Source organism: Cryptotermes secundus, unplaced genomic scaffold, assembly GCF_002891405.2.
Source record: "Cryptotermes secundus unplaced genomic scaffold, Csec_1.0 scaffold537, whole genome shotgun sequence".
In the NCBI taxonomy this organism is placed as follows: Eukaryota; Metazoa; Arthropoda; class Insecta; order Blattodea; family Kalotermitidae; genus Cryptotermes; species Cryptotermes secundus.
Window position 1 is genome coordinate 1,792,258 of NW_019740661.1, and position 17,253 is coordinate 1,809,510.

General features: G+C 43.6%; 1 protein-coding gene across 2 annotated transcripts in view; it reads left to right on the forward strand.

The window, feature by feature from the left end:
* Positions 1-17,253, forward strand: part of LOC111872504 (MOB kinase activator-like 2) — a 72,960-nt gene that overhangs the window by 28,519 nt on the left and 27,188 nt on the right. The window contains exon 1 of one of the 2 annotated variants that reach the window (XM_023866486.2): positions 737-943. The exons of the other annotated variant lie outside the window; for it this stretch is intronic. Coding sequence (XP_023722254.1) covers positions 765-943 — 179 coding nt within the window. The 5' untranslated portion in view covers positions 737-764. Of the gene's footprint in view, positions 1-736; positions 944-17,253 lie in introns of those variants that run through there. 2 annotated transcript variants of the gene reach the window in all.

Here is a 17,253-nt window from a genome sequence, read left to right on the forward strand (position 1 = left end):
CAGAGAAGAACCGTTGCACGGTTCAGACTGACCGTCAGTCAGTCAGTCAGCCAGCCAGTCAGTCAGTCAGTCAGTCAGTCAGTCAGTCAGTCTTGGTGTCGAGCCCAACCTGGGGCTTATGACCAGGTATTTGTTACTGTTTGACAGTTACGGTCTTCTTATTGTGGGGCACCCCCTATGACGAGAGGACGGGTCTGTCTTTTGTCATAGTCATTGTCTGTAGTAGTAAGTAATTTGTCATAATGTAATTTTACATATTAAACATGTTAATAACTGTATATAAAATATATACAGGCCCTCTGTCAATCCAGGCTCAGTACAGCAGGTTATGCCCTATTTCTAGTAGCTTCCGCCACAATGGCATGCAGTTCTGGCGTACGAAAGTAATGGAAAATTTCCTGTTTGTCATCAAGTAACTCTTTTTAAAAAGCGTATAAGGGTCTTCCTCATTTTCCCAAACAAATAAACTGGAACCTCATCATTTTTAACATTTTTTTGTTTTATACCGCCTTGTTTAGGCTCTTCTTGTTCAAAACGTGCTCGTGTTATCGCGAAATCGATTGTGGTTATGTTTATGAACATGTTAAACTCGAGATGAATTGTGCGCATGAGTGTAGCAAGACGACCCTGTCGCGTGCGCGCTCTGCCTACGTACGCGTATAGCGTACCTGCAGGTGTGAATCAAACGAAGCCTCCATGATATGCCGTGTGGTGCGCTGCATGAATGGCTGGCTGGCTGTCAGTTGCGCAGAGAAGGCCGAGTGATGGAGACGGACGGTCTGCTGCGGTCGCTGCTTGGCTCGCCGCACCACAATCATGCGACGACGGCGGTAGTGGAGCTACCGTCACCTGGACAACCCAGGCTTTCCATCTTGGACACCTGTCACAGGAAGATAAGGCTGCTGGGGGGAGGACCCGTTGCCTTCCTGGGCGGGCTTGTGGCGTGAGTACAGAGTGAATTGGGTGTCAGTGTCTGAGAAAAATCAAAATTCCATGATAACAGAATAGGGATGGTAAAGTGACGTGTCGGATTAACTCGGATACACTAGTGCCACACAATATGTTGCCGATATGTCAGATTCAGTAGCCCTCCTGATGGAATCTGTAGAGAAAACAGTAACTCCGCGGCTCAGGCATAAATATGGTGCTTGAAAAGACTGTACAGTAACTGTCCTCGTAAGTTGCAAGCTTGTGTTGTAGTGGTCAGAGTGGAAGATTGAATTTTTTGTTGCGGTGTAATTCAGTAATTCTTAGAATAATTTTTAGTTGAATATGGCCTTGCTCTCGTTACTCTGTTACCCTGAAGGTAGCGTGGAAAGAATATGTATAAACTGTGATTTGAGATGGAGAAAGGGAGAGAGATAAGTTCCGTAGAGGATGTGCGTTAGTGACTAATTTGTGAGATAGAATTGTGGCCGGTAATGTCGGGGGAAACCACTGTAACAGTGTTGGATTTCATTGTTACACCTGTGGCTGTGAAGAATACTAGCTTGTGAATGTAACGCCGTGTAATCCGTCAGAACACCGCCGACGTTTCGAAGGAACGTACTTCATCTTCATGGCCGAAGAATAGGCCTAAAAAGAAAACAGGAATCAGGCTACAAGCAGAGCTCTGTTTCTTACTGGTTTCTTGCTTTGGCTTGCTGTTCGACCCTAAAGTTTGAGGCAACACATTTTGCCGAAACATCGATATAGTACTTGGCGTTACATTCCAGATGACAGTGCACTTACCTGTAACACCCCCAGAAATTGTGGGAGAGTAACGTTACACACGACGTCGCATGTTGTAGTAGACCTACTATGATATTGAATTGTGAAGCAGTATAGACGCATATAATACAAATGCAGTATACAAATTTGCTGTGAATCTGGTGACCTCAAAAATTTGGGAGCCAGCAAAGAAACAGTACCTTGGTTGGGAAATTTGTTCGCTCTGATGAACAAAGGAAAAGTAGTGAGTTTATGGATCGCAGAACATAATGTTTCACCTCTGCTTGAATCGTTGCTGACAGAATTTGATCAGTACCTGTTGATTTATACCTTTCAACTTTTCAGAAGAAGTTTCAACCTCAAAAGGACTAGGCTAAGGCACGATTAACTTAGCTTTATGCATTTCCATCTTCCTAACTTCGCTAACTCCATGTCGTGTTTCTTCCGCTTTTCCAGGATTTTGTTGGAATCCGCAAGCAGATCAGAGGTTGTTACCACTTGTTAAAAAGTTCTCCTGATAAAATGAAACTGCGGATAACCATGTCCCCCACCCAGTTAGGACAGGTTCAGGTGCCAGAGGAACCCGAGGTAGGCAAACTTTGTAGAACTGGACACAGTTGGTGCTTCCAGAAACGTTTTTTCCCACTTGCAATTAAATCGTTAACACCTGTAAACTGCGCGTATTTTTTCTGCAATATGGTGTAATCCGTGCGCTAAACAGGTTCCGCGTATGAGATTTGGATAAAATACTTGTAAGGCCTTTGCTGCTTTCAACATATAGGAGACTCCATCTGTGAGTAACACAAGCACCTTACAACAATTATTCTCAATTTCAGATGGCCACAGTAGTCGCAGAGAATCATTTACAAATCTTGCTACTGTGCTGTGGTTGGTTTTCTCTAGTACTTTGTAAGCAAGAAGATGAGGTTTGCCGGGTTCGTCTTGATGTAGCTTACCAACTACGAAATTTGCTATCTTTCGGCCACATAAATCGGTTGTCTCATCCACTGATATCCAGACACAGTTCCCTCCGACGCCAGAACGGATTGACTCCAGAGTAGATTCATACAGCAAAGGTAGATAATTTTCTAAGAGTTGATTCATCTGGGATTTTTTTAATTACACAGTATTTCTCGAGAAATGATCGCAGAACTGGATTGCTTAATTTATTCCATGGAATGTTGCTGCATACTAAAGCCTTACAAAGATCGGCTGAAAATGTATTAACAAAGGATTCGGGTTTGAGCTGTGTAAGTAGTTGTGGTGTGCTGTTCTTCTTCCCCTTCTTTGCCGCAATATGTGCAGTCGTTCTTGAGTGGTGTTCAAGTTGAAATTTCTTTTCACATTTTACTTCCTTTGCGCACACTTGACAGTACACGACGACACCGTCTGTTGAATGGTCACTATTACCCGACACCCACCGATTTTTTAATTATCTACTGCTGCACTTTTCTTTAGGCATTTTCAGTACATGAACACTTTTTGATGCAGACTATTAAAGAAAAGAGTAACACATTAACTGAAGAGACTTCTCTCAAGACCAACCCCCTGATGCTACTGTCTGCTGTGGTGGTCAGTGGAATGAAGGAAAAGCCCACCCCCTCCCTTTCGAAATAGCCAAGCTACCTGCTTGTATTGTTAGTGGTAAAAGTGTCGTTACTCAGAGTTGAGAATAGCAGCTGGCAAGGGATGTCCAAAACACAGGCAAAACCGTTTTTGTTAGAGAATATTGAAATTATCCTTAATTTCAAACATATGCAGAAATATGCTGTTACGTTTAGAATATGCAATAACGACCAAAAACCCTCAAAATATGCATTTGAATATGTGCATATGCATTTTCAAAAAATCCGGTCCCTAGTAATAACCGTGTGTCTGATAGATTGATATTCTGATAGTCCAACGATGTCCCAACTTCTGTTGATGTTCTCATCATCGTTAGAGATTCACGGTGCTAACCTGTTTGAAATTTTCACCCAGCGCTATTCCCTGCCTTGTCTCATGTCCAGTTTCTTGAGATTGAATCTCTCCGTAACTTTGGTGACAAACACATTGTTGTCACAGTCGGCTCCTCTGCGAAATCGATCATAAGTACGCTTAAATGTCGTCTCCTGTCTGTCAGTCTGTCACGTCCATCAGGAAGTGTCCACGTGAATTTATAAATATTGCGATGTGGGAACATTGTATTATTGACAGATTTTTGGATGTGCTAAAGTTTACTGTAAGTCCATATAATTTCACAGTTCATGTTATCTGTCTTTCCCAATTGCCTGTTTGAAAGCATTTTCGCATTGGTATTGAAGTCTCGTAACAATCTATGTATGGTACTTAGGCAAGCGATCGAATACACGCTGTAGTTCATTGAAGTTGCCCTTTGTATCATCAGTTTTGAACGGTATCAACCAGCGATCCCTTTGTGTTATGTACGACACTCTGTCAGTGATCCCTTAGGCACGAAAAATATTGTCTCTAATTCGTGATTCTCATTCTCATAGAAACGTATAATTGCACGCTGGTTCAGTACCACTCCTGTCCCATTTTTCCTCCTGTACTCCCACCAAATCTAACTTATAAATTTCTAATTTTCTTGCAACTCTTGGCAGTGAACCCGCCATATAGAGACAGTGCATTCCATGTCCAAATATCATTTCCATTTTCCTGAGCTTAAGTCGTTTCAAGGAATCCGTGGAAGTCCTAAGCCGTATGTAGCATTTCGTAACAAGCTTATTTTTCTATGGTGAAGAGTTGTTAGCCCCATGTCCAAACCCCGACGTGGAGGACCACCACTTCTCAACTGTCACCGACTGCTTATTTAGAATGTTTGCAGTTACCGTCCATATCTGGAGGCCGTTTTCTCCACCTGTAGCCTGAAGACGCGCCATGCCGTGGTGACAAGGGCTCGCTTAACATGGCTTGATATGCTACATGTACGAACTGAATAGGCAATAGTAATGAAGGCTACAGTGTTAACTTTCGTTGCACGCACTGGAAGCAAACAATAGAACTCGTTTAATGTAGGCTTATGCTCCGAAGTCGTGTTATAATAGAGTACTGTGTTACAAAAACTGATTTCAACGCCATCTGAACTCAATCGCGACTTCTTTCTAAGGTTTATTGTGGTCTTTTTGCTCAAAACAAAAGCATTAATTTAAGAGGAGATCTGTTTTGATCGAGAATAAAATATTTCATAGAATCGACCAGTTATAATTAAATATATGTTTATATTCATGGGACGAAGTTTGGTTTTACTATTTTGGTATTAAGGGACTTTTTAATTTTTTTTAATTCGCTTAGTGGGGGGTGGAGTCCAACTGGGTCCACTCGGCATGGCGGCCATTGATTAGCCTATTGTAGCTGCCGCAGGTGATTATGATGATGAAGAATTTGGTGGAATGAAGATTGGCAGGGGAAACCGAAGTGCTCGGAGAAATCCCGCCCCAGCGCCACTTTGTCCACCACAAATCCCACTTGACCAGACCCGGGATCGAACCCGGGCCGCCGCGGTGGGAATCCAGCGACTAACAGCTTCAGCTATGGCGCGGCCTGGTAAGGGACTTAGGTAATCTTTGCTTATGATCCGAAAAACATAGTTGATTCTTCAGTAACCTTAATGTGTGTTCGGGACGTCATTGTTGTGTGTTGAATATACAAGATGGGAAATGTATTACAGCCGACCACACAACTACACCCCATAATTGTCATTCACCTTAGGTTCCTTCGTATGACGGAATGGAATGTGCGGAATATCAGAATCAGGTGAGGTAAATACGGGGAATGGTTGTTTAATTGGGCGCCAGAAGACATTTTCGATGATCCTCCCCCCCGCTTGATATGCAAATTTAGATGATTAGCTCTCACAGAACAATTGAATCTGGTCTCAGGGTGTGTTAGAATTGGCAGTTAACTCAAGGATGCAGTATGAGATTTAATATAGATGCTTCCGGTAAATATACGTGTGCAGCCGGCGTAACATTTAGCAAATTTTCTTGGTGACTGTACAGGAACATTTTGTAGTTTGTGTGTGTAGAGAGGGTGTAAAGCTGTTCGGGCCTGTGGTGTCACCGTCGAGCCTAATCGGGGCATGCTGCGATATGCAGGCGTGCTCTTTTCGCTGGCCAACAGAGATTGGTGAAGGGGGGATTAGCGATGAGGCAATGTACACAGTAAAAAGGTTGCGGAGTTCTGATAAACATGTTTCGACAGCATTTTGTTATCAGCAGGTATATGAGATACAAGAGTACAATAGCCACGTTACACGGCAGATCGTTAACATTATGTAGGTGCGAAAGGTAAGGTAAATTTGTCCCTGTGCTTAACTAATGAAGCACTCACTACGTCATGAAAGCGCTTGACGCTCAGTTTGTAGACTACGTATATAGCGCCGGATGGTAGGATAACTGATGAATTTGAAAGGTTTCGGAAGAAAGCGGTCGTAACCTTATCGAAGCACTAACCCGGTAATTGCCAGGCCATAGTAAGGAAACCTTCTCACCCTAATAAAACAAAGGATAGCCGGTCTCCCCGCCGAGATTGGGACAAGCACGTCCCGTGTGCAAGACTAGAGCTTTACTTCCAGACCAATCTGTTCTACCAGTTCCGTTGTTCATTATTTGTATAGTTTCATAGGATGTGTATAGATCATTTGTCTTTGTGGTTATCTGTGATACTAATTAATTTGAGATTGTTCATGCGCAAAAAAAAAAAGTGGACCTCACGTGTTGGATGTCAGGATTTATTCTGTCATGATCTGGTAACTGATTGAAGTGTGTTCTTGCAGACTGTGTTGTATGCAAAGATATTTTGACCTTGTTGTTCGGTCCTGGACGACAGGGTTTTCATTTCGAGGGTATGTATCGTTCTTCTGCCAAATCCCCACCATTTACACTGTTTATTGTACTAACGGACCGCCTCTGTGGTCTAGCCGTAAGATTTTCCTGGCTACAGATCCAGATGTTCGGGTTCGATTCCCGGCGCTACCAGATTTTCTGAGAAGTAATGGGTCTGGAACGGGGTCCACTCAGCCTCCTGAGGATAATTGAGAAGATGTTTCAAGGAAATAGCGGCTTCGGCCTAGAAAACCAAGATTAATGGCCGTGGGGATCCTTTGCGCTGACCACGCGACACCCTCTATCCGCTAAAGTTGGCACTAACTTCGCCGACAAGCGGCGGTCGCTCGGTCGGTATAGTTCTCTTGCGGACTAAAACCACGGAGTTTTGTTTGTATTGTACTAATGTTTCCGGCCAGACTTCACAAGAATTCAGTAGGTGTGACTCTGGCAGCAGAACCCAGCGAACAATATATAGCAGAGCCGTCATTTTTCCCTGTCGTGAGTCATTTCATCCCAATTAGCGTCTTCAGAACTTAATTTCTTACGTCGCCACGGTGTACCAAGGGGGGTTTCTTCCCCCACTCCCTCCCAGAATCAGAGGAAGCGCTTTTATGAGGTCTGAGGCATGAACTGTTTTCCTTCGCTCGAGCGCTGGGGTCGTCAGTTCGAATCCCACTCAAAGCGTGGATGTCTGTGTGTTTGTTCTGTGTTTGTGTTGTTCTTTGTGTAAGTAGCGGCCTTGTGACGGGCTGATCCCCCTTCTGAGGAGTCTTATCAACTGTGTATGGGATTAAGAAACTGAAGGAGCTGACAAGGTCCAACAGAAAGACTGTAGAGCCATAGATAAATGTCCTAGATCGGTGGTGCTGTATCCAACCCGCCCCTGAGCTAGCGCGATTCCTTCTTGTGCGGCCTTGAAATTAAAATGTAATACAGTTCAGTAAGATCTTGTTTGACTTGCAGTATGAAGCATTATGAAATAGAATTCTTGTCTCTATGAGCTGTCGGTGTTCTGTTTTAGTTGTTTTTGTTGCCGAAGCAGTTATGTCGCTTTTGGAGCACTCACCTCGGATAGGTAACTTCCAGTAAGCTGGAGTAGATCAAATATAAACATTAAAAGAGACTCACACTTACGTGTTCGGATATTCTTCTTTTACTCGCCGTTTCAAAGCAACAAGCAAACGTGCTAGTATTTTCAAGAGTGCAAGAAAGCTTCGACCATCGATATAAAATTTAATTTTGTCTTCAGTAGCTCAAAAATGTTTCTACAGTAAATACTAACTTCGAATTTTATTTACACTATAAAGTTTGTCGGTTATATAGAACTCTTTAATTGAAACTTCAACAGCTAGCTGTGAGTTGCGGCCCGACCTAGGGAACTGGAAATGTGTTGGTGGCCCTTGTAGGACTTCCACTGAGTACCTCTGTTCTAGGGTGATTAACATTGCAGTTTCGTATCGTGAAGGGTTTCAAGACTTCGAATCTTGGCCTGAAAACCTTCTCAGACCGTTCGGGCAAATGCTGGGCGAGTTTGAGTCGCAAAAGTTACGGAATTTGAACACGTGGACCTGTGCCTGTATGTATACTGTTCTGTATAATTGTTAAAAGCAAATGGAACGTTTTTTTCGTGTTACCATTAATGACTTTAGAGTTTAATGCACAAACCGTTATATAGCCAGAAGTTGTGTCTGCATCCATGATGCGTGTAGTTCACTGTTTGGTGCACTTTACCCCAGGCTAAGCACCGCTGCTTGAAGGATGAAGGAAAATAAGTTCGGTGTGCTTCACATTTCTGCAGCCTTATTTCTGAAGAGCGAGCATCCAGTAAAAAAAAAAGGTAAAGCTATCCCTCTAACAGGCCATGGAGGTCCATAGGGTTGTGAGACGTTGAGGGTCCCACATTATCTAGACAATCGATTCACAGATGGCGGTAAGGTCAGCCTTACGCGCCGGCCGCTCTTCAGCCCCCAGGAAAAATTCCCGGTACTTATTTCTGTTAGACGATGAGTCGAGCCCAGGGCTATAGTGCGGATGGAAGGATTAGGTAAATTGAAAAAATCCACCTCACGGGAGATCGAACCTGCGACCTTCAGGCTTGTAACATAGTGCCTCAAGCAACTACGCTACCGCGTGCGAGCACCCAGTTCCAGTTGGAAATGGAGTTGGGCAGGTCCCGTTGCTCCCCGAACGTCATGATGCTGAGGTCCTGACCCTGTCCCTAAAATAAAGTCCCGCTCGTCTAGGGCAGAAGTCAATCTTCGTTTTCAGTCAGTGTGCCATGCTTGTGTGAACAGACTTCTGCGTTACTCCAGCAGATTTGATAGCTCATGTAACAGCAGATCTGTTTCGATATGTTGAGAGTGCCCACGGGATGCGACGTCGGGACGTTCGTGAACGGAGCGCAGCGCGTCTTGTGCCGCATCGTGATGCTGCATTGCTGGTTGTGCATTGATCGGGGTCAGGGACTCGGCGGCACGGCGTTCCGAACAGCGATATCCAGCGTATGACCTGCGTACCAACAATTTGTCACTTAAAGCCTCATGAATGTTTGAAAATGCGGAGAAAATGAGATAACCGTGTTACAGGGTTTCCATGGAATTTCAGCTTCTAATCTGAATTTGAAATCTTTTTAACGGCGAATTGCATTAGGACGTCTAAGTGAATTGGTTAGCACTTCTTCATATTTTGGATAACCTGGGTTCGAATCTCGACGGAGAGTAGGCTTTATTCATGTACCAAGTTCTCCTTTGCTCTTCCAGACAAATGCTGGAACTATATATTAATACTTATGCTGTTTATTTTCACTACTTAACCTGCATAGGTTGTATGGCATGAATGTATGTGACGTTACAATGATCTTACACCCCCCTTGGAAGACACTGGATATGCACATGGGATCTTTGCGATTTTGCATCCCTTATTGGAGTTCTTCACGAACCTGGATAGTTCAGTCGTTGGAGCGACGGGATGCGGACTAGATGATTCCTGGGCGGGGCAAGATATTTTTCTCTTCTCCACAGCATCCACACTAGCTCTGGGCTCTTCCAGCCTCCAGTCCAGTGGGTATCTGGGGCCCTTTCCCCGGGGTTAAAGCGTCAGGGACGTGAGGCTCCCGGCATTAGACTGTAGTGCTGAGGATAAAGATGATGGAGCTGTACCTCTACTCCCCCAAACATATTAATGGTTTGGTGCTTAATTAATTAAGTACAAGGAAAAACTTTACCTTTATATTGGCGTTTGTCATTTATTATGGCTTTAAATCTGTAAATAGAGTTGTGTATACTGAAGCCACGAAAAGAGTGCTCGTTGATGGTTGGGATGACGGCGCTCAGGCTTTCGGCCTGCTGATGTATTCCCCTCCTTCCCCCTCTAACGTATGCCAGCCATACAAACGCGATTGCCGCTAGTGGTTATTATCTGTAAACAGAATGACTAGACGACTGGAAGGGGATACGGGGAAGTAAGGTGGGGTTGGAAGCGTAACAGCTCACGGAAGGTAAGGTCGTCGATCCATGAGACTTCTTCATATGACTTGCAGCAGTACGCCTGTAGGAAAAGGTGAAGTTGTTCCTGTGCTCAGTCAAGCACCATACAGTAAAGACATGTGGGGCAGTGGAGGTACAGCTCCACCACTCTTGACTTCAGCACTAGATGGAGGTGAGTGGTCAGCTTCACGTTCCTGCCGCTTTGCCCACGGGAAAGAGCTCCCGGTACCCATTCGATAGGAGGGTATGTAGGCCCCAGAGTCTGGACGCTGTGGAGAATAGAAAAATCTTTCATTGCCGGGAATCGAACCCGGACAGCAGTACCCCTGTAGAGGTGAAAACTTTTTCTCTATACGACATTTCATTAAAAATACACAACTTTGGAAACTATCTGAGAGAAATATGTGTAAATGTTTTATGCGTATTTTATGCCTTATACCGATTTCTCTTAAACGTATGTCCTTTTTTGAAAATATTTTGTGAGGTTTGATTTGAGGTTCGTAAAAAGTAAGGACTATCGTAGGCCGAACTGAACCAAGACGAAACCCATTCGACGATGGATTTTAAAATGACTTTAGATATACTGTTAGTGCACTCGATATGAAGTAACCTTTGTTTCTGAAATGGACTTTGGACATGCACGATCTCTCCATTACAAGTTTGCAGGTAGAGGTGCATGATGCTTCTTTTCTTGTTAGCGTGATAACGGACTGCGGGGTCGCTGAACCTCCGCGACACGTAGCAGAGATAAGTTGAATTCGCTTTGTTGTTCTGCAGCTGTCTGAGGCTGTTGGCGAATGTCCCTTGGTCTCCAAAGAGTGAGAAAAACTCGGCCCGAGTCTCATGATAACTCTGCGGACAGTTTGTAGCCATGTCAGTCCACGAGGTATCAACTCCGCTTTCCGCAGATATTCCGATCTATCTACTGAGGACAGTATTTACGCGATGTCATGGCAGTCGGCCCTGGTATTTGTTTTTCTTTGTTTGCTACCCGTTTCCCCCTTCTTACTTTCTGCAGATAACAAAATCAGATACAGATGTGCCTCTACTTGACGATAGTAGCGTTTCCAAGAGTGGCAGGAGGTTCTCTTCTTTGGTTTCATTGTCCTTAGGCTTCATTCAAAAATACGGAATCCATTTAACAGTTTTAGATCCGTTTTAGGCGTATTCGTTAAAAAAACGCCCAATAGCCTCGTCATGCCTGTCCGCATGAAATAGTTTGGCTCCCATCGGCTGGATTTTCGTTAAAGTTTATGTTGGGGAGTTCACTAAACATGAAGAAAGCAGTCTTCTGGGATTTGGCACCGTGTATATGTGGTGTTAACCGACGTTTCGGAGGAACGTATCGCCTCCATCTTCAGGTTAGAAGAAAAAATATAAGAAATCTGCAAGCGAAGAAGAGACCGTGAGAACCGGTAAACGCAGACTGTCACAGTCTGCTGATACTGCATTTACGAGAGCCAGTTGGGTTTACCATTATTTACATTCATAAGAGAACGTAAATAAAACAATATATTTTATTTGTATAAAACGAGGAAAATATATTGGGACAGTAAAAACCAAGCGGGCATAATAACATCACGATGAAATACCTAATTCACCCAGTGCGGAGGCAGAAAGGTACCTCCACCGTAGCCCTGCTAGACGTAGAAGGCAACGATGAGGGGACCCAGTGCGTGGGGGTATAATTGGGCCACCTTGTCACTGGAGGACATAAATACAGAGGCCTGGTCTTCTAGGTTGGGGGTTGGACGCAAGGATGACGACGATCTTGCTCTTTAAAAAAATTATAGTTACGATATGCAAAGAAGTGAAAACTGGATGGTCCGATTTCAATACAAATCCGGCAAAATCTTCTAAGAAAGGCAATGGCTCAAAAGGGGCTGTTCTACCCATGATGATGATGATGATTATGACGATGAATTATCACCATTTCCTGCCTCACGCGCGCTTGTGTGTAAAGGTAAAAGCCATCCCTGTAACAGGCTATGTACGTGCGTGTGTGTAGAGAGAGAAATGATTCCATTTTGTATAGTCTGTATCAAAATTAAATATAAGAAACATGAAATCGCGTTAGGTTGGGAGTATCTGTTTCCTTTCCTATCGATTACTTTAGGCGCTGAGCAGGTTAGGCAGTTGTAATCACGATAAAGCTATGCTGCAAGATACGGAAACAGAACAGCCTCGGAAGTCCCGAGCAGTTTTCAGCCACCTTGGGTGCAGTACTGCGATTCACGTGCTGCCGTGTGACTTCCATCATCACGGGGTCGTGAAATATGTGTTCATTAAGTGATTATGTGTTCATTTCGTATGCTATGCAGTGTGATTGTCAACGATGCAGGAACTTCCTGGTAATATCCTAGCATGAGTCTGAATGGACTCTCGAAACTTCCATGAAAACTCCGAATATCTGCTTCCCGGAACTTGTCCTGAGTGAGGTAAGAGACTGTCAATTTTTCACTTGACATGTACAGAAGGGACTGGCTGTAATCCATCTGGAAAACCTTCGCGCAATCCCAGGTTTACGCAGAATACTGGTTTAAAACATCGCTCTGGAATTTTTTCAGTTGTCGTTCAGTAGCACTCAAATTAAGCTAGACTTGTGGCACAAAAATTGAGCGGGTGAATTGCTTCAAATGCGTCATCGCTTACGCGACAGGAAAAGAGTGGAGATGATCGTACTGTCAGTTCTGAAATCAGCGACTAGTGTAACGAACCAAGAACAGCAGTTAATGACCCCGTACGAATCGCAGCAAAACTTGTTACTAAGCTTTGTTATTAGCAATTTCATTGTGTTCACATGCTTGAAACTCGTGTTTCTAACCTCGCAATTTAACATTTAGCTCCCACCCCCTTGGTCTTCATATTTTCTCTTACCCAGTAAGTATTGTCTACGAATTTAGGTTCCCATGTTCGGCCGATATGACCGTTCCTTGATTTCCTTTGACTGTAATAACAAGGGGAACTGTATAAATCTTGAAGGTCATTACACAACAGCTGTCATTAACCCTTTAAAAGGTCTGTCGATATACTGAGTTGTCTGTTATTTAGGAACGCATATGAACCAGACGACTGGGGTTTTATTCCCGACAAGGGCGAACTTTCCTCCCTTCACTGTTATTGTGTGGTATCCACGCAATGTCGTATCCAGCGAGAACCGGAGGTCCCCCCCCCCCCACAGGTAGAGTGAGTAGAGCGTGAAGCAGGCCATCCGACTTTTCCAATTCAGAATTCATTTCTGAAAGTGTTACGTTTAGACATTTGGTAGGGCTCCTTGGACGGGGCATTGGCCGGCCGCAAGGGCCTTTACCCATGTAGAGAAGAAACAAACGACACAAACTCCGTGGTTTTAGTTGGCAAGCGAAGTATACCGACCGAGCGACCGCCGCTTGTCGGCGAAGTTAGTGTCAACTTTATCGGATAGAGGGTGTCGCGTGGTCAGCCCAACGAATCCCCACGGCCGTTAATTTCGGTTTTCTAGACCGGAGCAGCTACTTTTCCGTCCAAGTAGCTCCTCATTTACCCTCACGAGGCTGAGTAGACCCCGTTTGAGACCCACTACTTCTCAGAAAATCTGGTAGCACCGGAAATCTAACCCGGGCCTCTGGATCTGTAGCCAGGAACTCTGACCACTAGACTACAGAGGCGGTCTCCCGTGTAGAGAATACAAAAACAAAAACACGGAGATACCTCCAAGCCCCCAGCGGGATTCAGACACTGTTGAAACTGTCAAAGATATTACACGCCATAGACCTCACGTCAACCGTACTTTATTTGTAAAAAAAAAAAAAAAAAGTTGTTCCTGTGCTTAACTAATTAAACACTACGTCATGAATACGTATGGGGAAGTTGTAGGTATATTTATCTACGCTGTTTGTAGTACTGCCATTTCTCACCGATATTAAAACGCGTGGACTTCCCTATATCCCGTCATGGTGAGGTGCGCATGTACATGGACAACTTAAGCATCAGATTCATTTTTGGAATTAGGAATAGTTTTTCCATCCTTTTCCAAATCCATGAATAGGGTTGCCTCCAGTATCTGACCGTAACACGTCCTGTGGGACTTGTGATGCCGTCTTCTGGTCCGTACTTTGCTGTTAAGTTCAGTGCAGTTGTATTGCTCGCTGATTCTCCGAAGCCGTGAATCACACAGAAACCGGTTTGCCACCATTAAACTGACATTCTAGATTGTGATCGGGTTTTGTTTATATAACGTCACTCTGAGCAAGTCTTCTCCTTCCTCGTAGAGAGAGTGGAGGACATTTTCTTATCAGAAGTGCATCTGTTTGTCTCGCGTCTGATTTGAAGAGTAATGTAAACATTCATTGGCCGAGTTTCGTGATTTCGGCATGAACTTCATGCAATTGGAAACCACTGCCTGTCTCAGATTATTAACTTCGGAGTGATCGATCTTCAACATATACGGCAACCGAACTTTTAATAAAAGTTAATGTTTTCGCCTCTTTATGTTAATTTACGAACTATGACAGTTTGTAGTGGTATAACAGTGTGGAGACTATTCTAGGCCGTAACGCGTTATAGTAAGGTAAAAGGTAAAGTTGTCCCTGTGCTTAAGAAATTAAGCACTGCGCCATGAAGACGTATGCGGGAATGGATGTATAGATCCACATTTTCTTGACGGCACTAGTTGGAAGTGATGGTCAGCTTCACGCCCAGGCCGCATTACCCCCGTGGGAAGAGCCCCCGGTACGCTTTTGATAGGAGGCTGGGTGGGCCCCAGAGCCGGTCTGCACGACGTGGAGAAGAGAAAATTCTCGACCCAGCCCGTAGTCAATCGCTCTAACGACTGAGCTATCTCGGCTCCTAAAATAATTGTATTGAAACCTTCTTCAGACGTCTACCTCAGACAGCGATATATAGGTTTCTGTTCAGTGTGGTACGCTGAGATTTCGGTGTGACTACTTGAATAGGATTATCGCATGAGGGTATGAGAAAGGCGTATGAAATCGTAGTCGGAAAAGTTTTAAAGGAATTGGCTCCTTGGGAAACCTAAGCGCAGATTGAATGATAATAGGCGCAATTAAAATGGATCTTAAACAGGGCGTGACAATGTGGGTATGATTGATCTCTTGCAGGATGAAGTCCAGTGGCAGACGCTTGTGAGCACCGTTTGAACCTTCGGGCCGTATAAGAAGTGAGAAATTTTTGACAAGCTGAGAGACTATCAGTATTTTAAGAATAATTCTGTCCCGTGATGTTAGTTAATACCACCACCCAGTTCTTATTTATGATAATTCATTTTGAGAAATTTGACACAGTTCCTTCTGGGTTTCTTGTAAGTAGGGGCTGCAAATGGAGTGATACCCGCGAATATGAAATATATACTCGAGTTCTGCTGTATATGCATGGACAGATTATTGACTTTACTGTGCTAATTATTCGCGGCCCGCAGTGCATGTAAATGCACTCACTACATAATACGTCTCAATCCAGATTATTGCAAATTTTGATAACGGCTTACTTCCCCCTCCCTCTCAAAGTAAGGTAATTCGTAAGGTAACTGGTTCCCTCTCCAAGAGCATCCTTTGTGAAAACGGCGCGCCATACGTGAAGGCGAGGTTGGCATTAAGGCAAGAGAGCGACTGTATTTCGTATTCTGCGTTTTATGCTTGACCTCATACAACATTTTGCCCAAGTTCGTTGTGTGGTTTGGGAAAGGAAACGTAGATATATTAGTATACCAACTTGACCTCCCTTTGTGCGTTTATAGTATAAATTGACTGCATTTATTTCATATGGTACATTTTTGTGCATTTAGGCCATATAGGGTGGTCGGCTCGGTTGTCCAGCTACGTGGACCATTACCAGTACCAGTCAACGGACTGACATTAAGGGTCGTGGAATGTGTTTAATTTCGAGCCACTGTAATCTTCCCCTTCGTACTTTGCATAAAGCTTAATAAAACTTTATCGTTTTTTCAAAAGCGCTGATCTTGAAAAGGAAATATAGACTGAGGGTGTTTGAGAACAGGGTGTTGAGGAGAATATTTGGACCGAAGAGAGATGGAGTGACAGGAGGTTCGAGAAAACTGCATAATGAGGAGCTTCATAACTTGTACTCTTCTCCAAGTATAATTAGAATGATCAAGTCAAGGAGGATGAGGTGGGCAGGGCATGTAGCATGAATGTGGGAGAAGAGGAATGCATATAGGATATTGGTGTGAAAGCCACAAGGAAAGAGACCACTGGGAAAACAAAGAGGTAGGTGGGTGGACAATATTAAAATTGATCTTAGAGAGATAGGATGGGATGGTATGGATGGGATTGATCTGGCTCAGGATAGGGACCAGTGGAGGGCTCATGTGAACACGGTAATGATCCTTCGGTTTCCGTAAAATACTGGGAAATTCTTGAGTAGTTGCAGAATTGGCGGCTCATCAAGAAGGGATCAGCTCCGTGAGTAAGTAAGTAATCTTGAAAATAGTTTGTACTTTACGTACAAAGATCATTAAGATCTTCAGTTTTTTTTTCGTAAATTTTGCGGTATGGCGAATATTGAACAAATTACAGGGAAGAATAATTTCTGATTGTATGGCCTTTAGCTTCACAACACTAGATCAATATCTGCATCATTCGAATATACAAGCCAAGTGATATGAAGAAATGAGAAACGATTTTGGAAATTGCTTGGCATCCATATTGGAATATATTTTTTTTTTCCGTTCGCGTTTCCGTTACCCATACAGGTTACCAACATTTTGTTTAGAACTTACATTACTGCGGTGCGTATTCGTGCCTTGTTCTTCCTTTTTCTGCAGTGTGCATCTTTCTTAGAAATGTTATAAAATTCGATGCAATTGTATTTGTGTATGATTGTTTTGATGTACAGGTCCCAATATATATTTTTAGGGGCATAAAAGCTACAAAATGCAGCGACCATCGCACAATAAGTCTTATTGCACATACAGCAAAGATAATAGCAAAGATACTTAAAAGAAGAATTGAAAGGAAAATAGAGGATGTACTTGGAGAAGATCAGTTTGGATTTAGAAGAGGAAAAGGAACCAGGGATGCAATTGGGATGATGAGAATTATAGCGGAACGAACTTTGGAGATAGATGAAGAACTGTGTGTTTGCTTCATAGACTGGCAGAAGGCATTTGACCGGGTAAACTGGACCAAATTAATGCAGATCCTGAAAGAAACAGGTATTGATTGGCATGAAAGAAGATTGATTAGCAAATTGTACATGGATCAGAAAGTTAG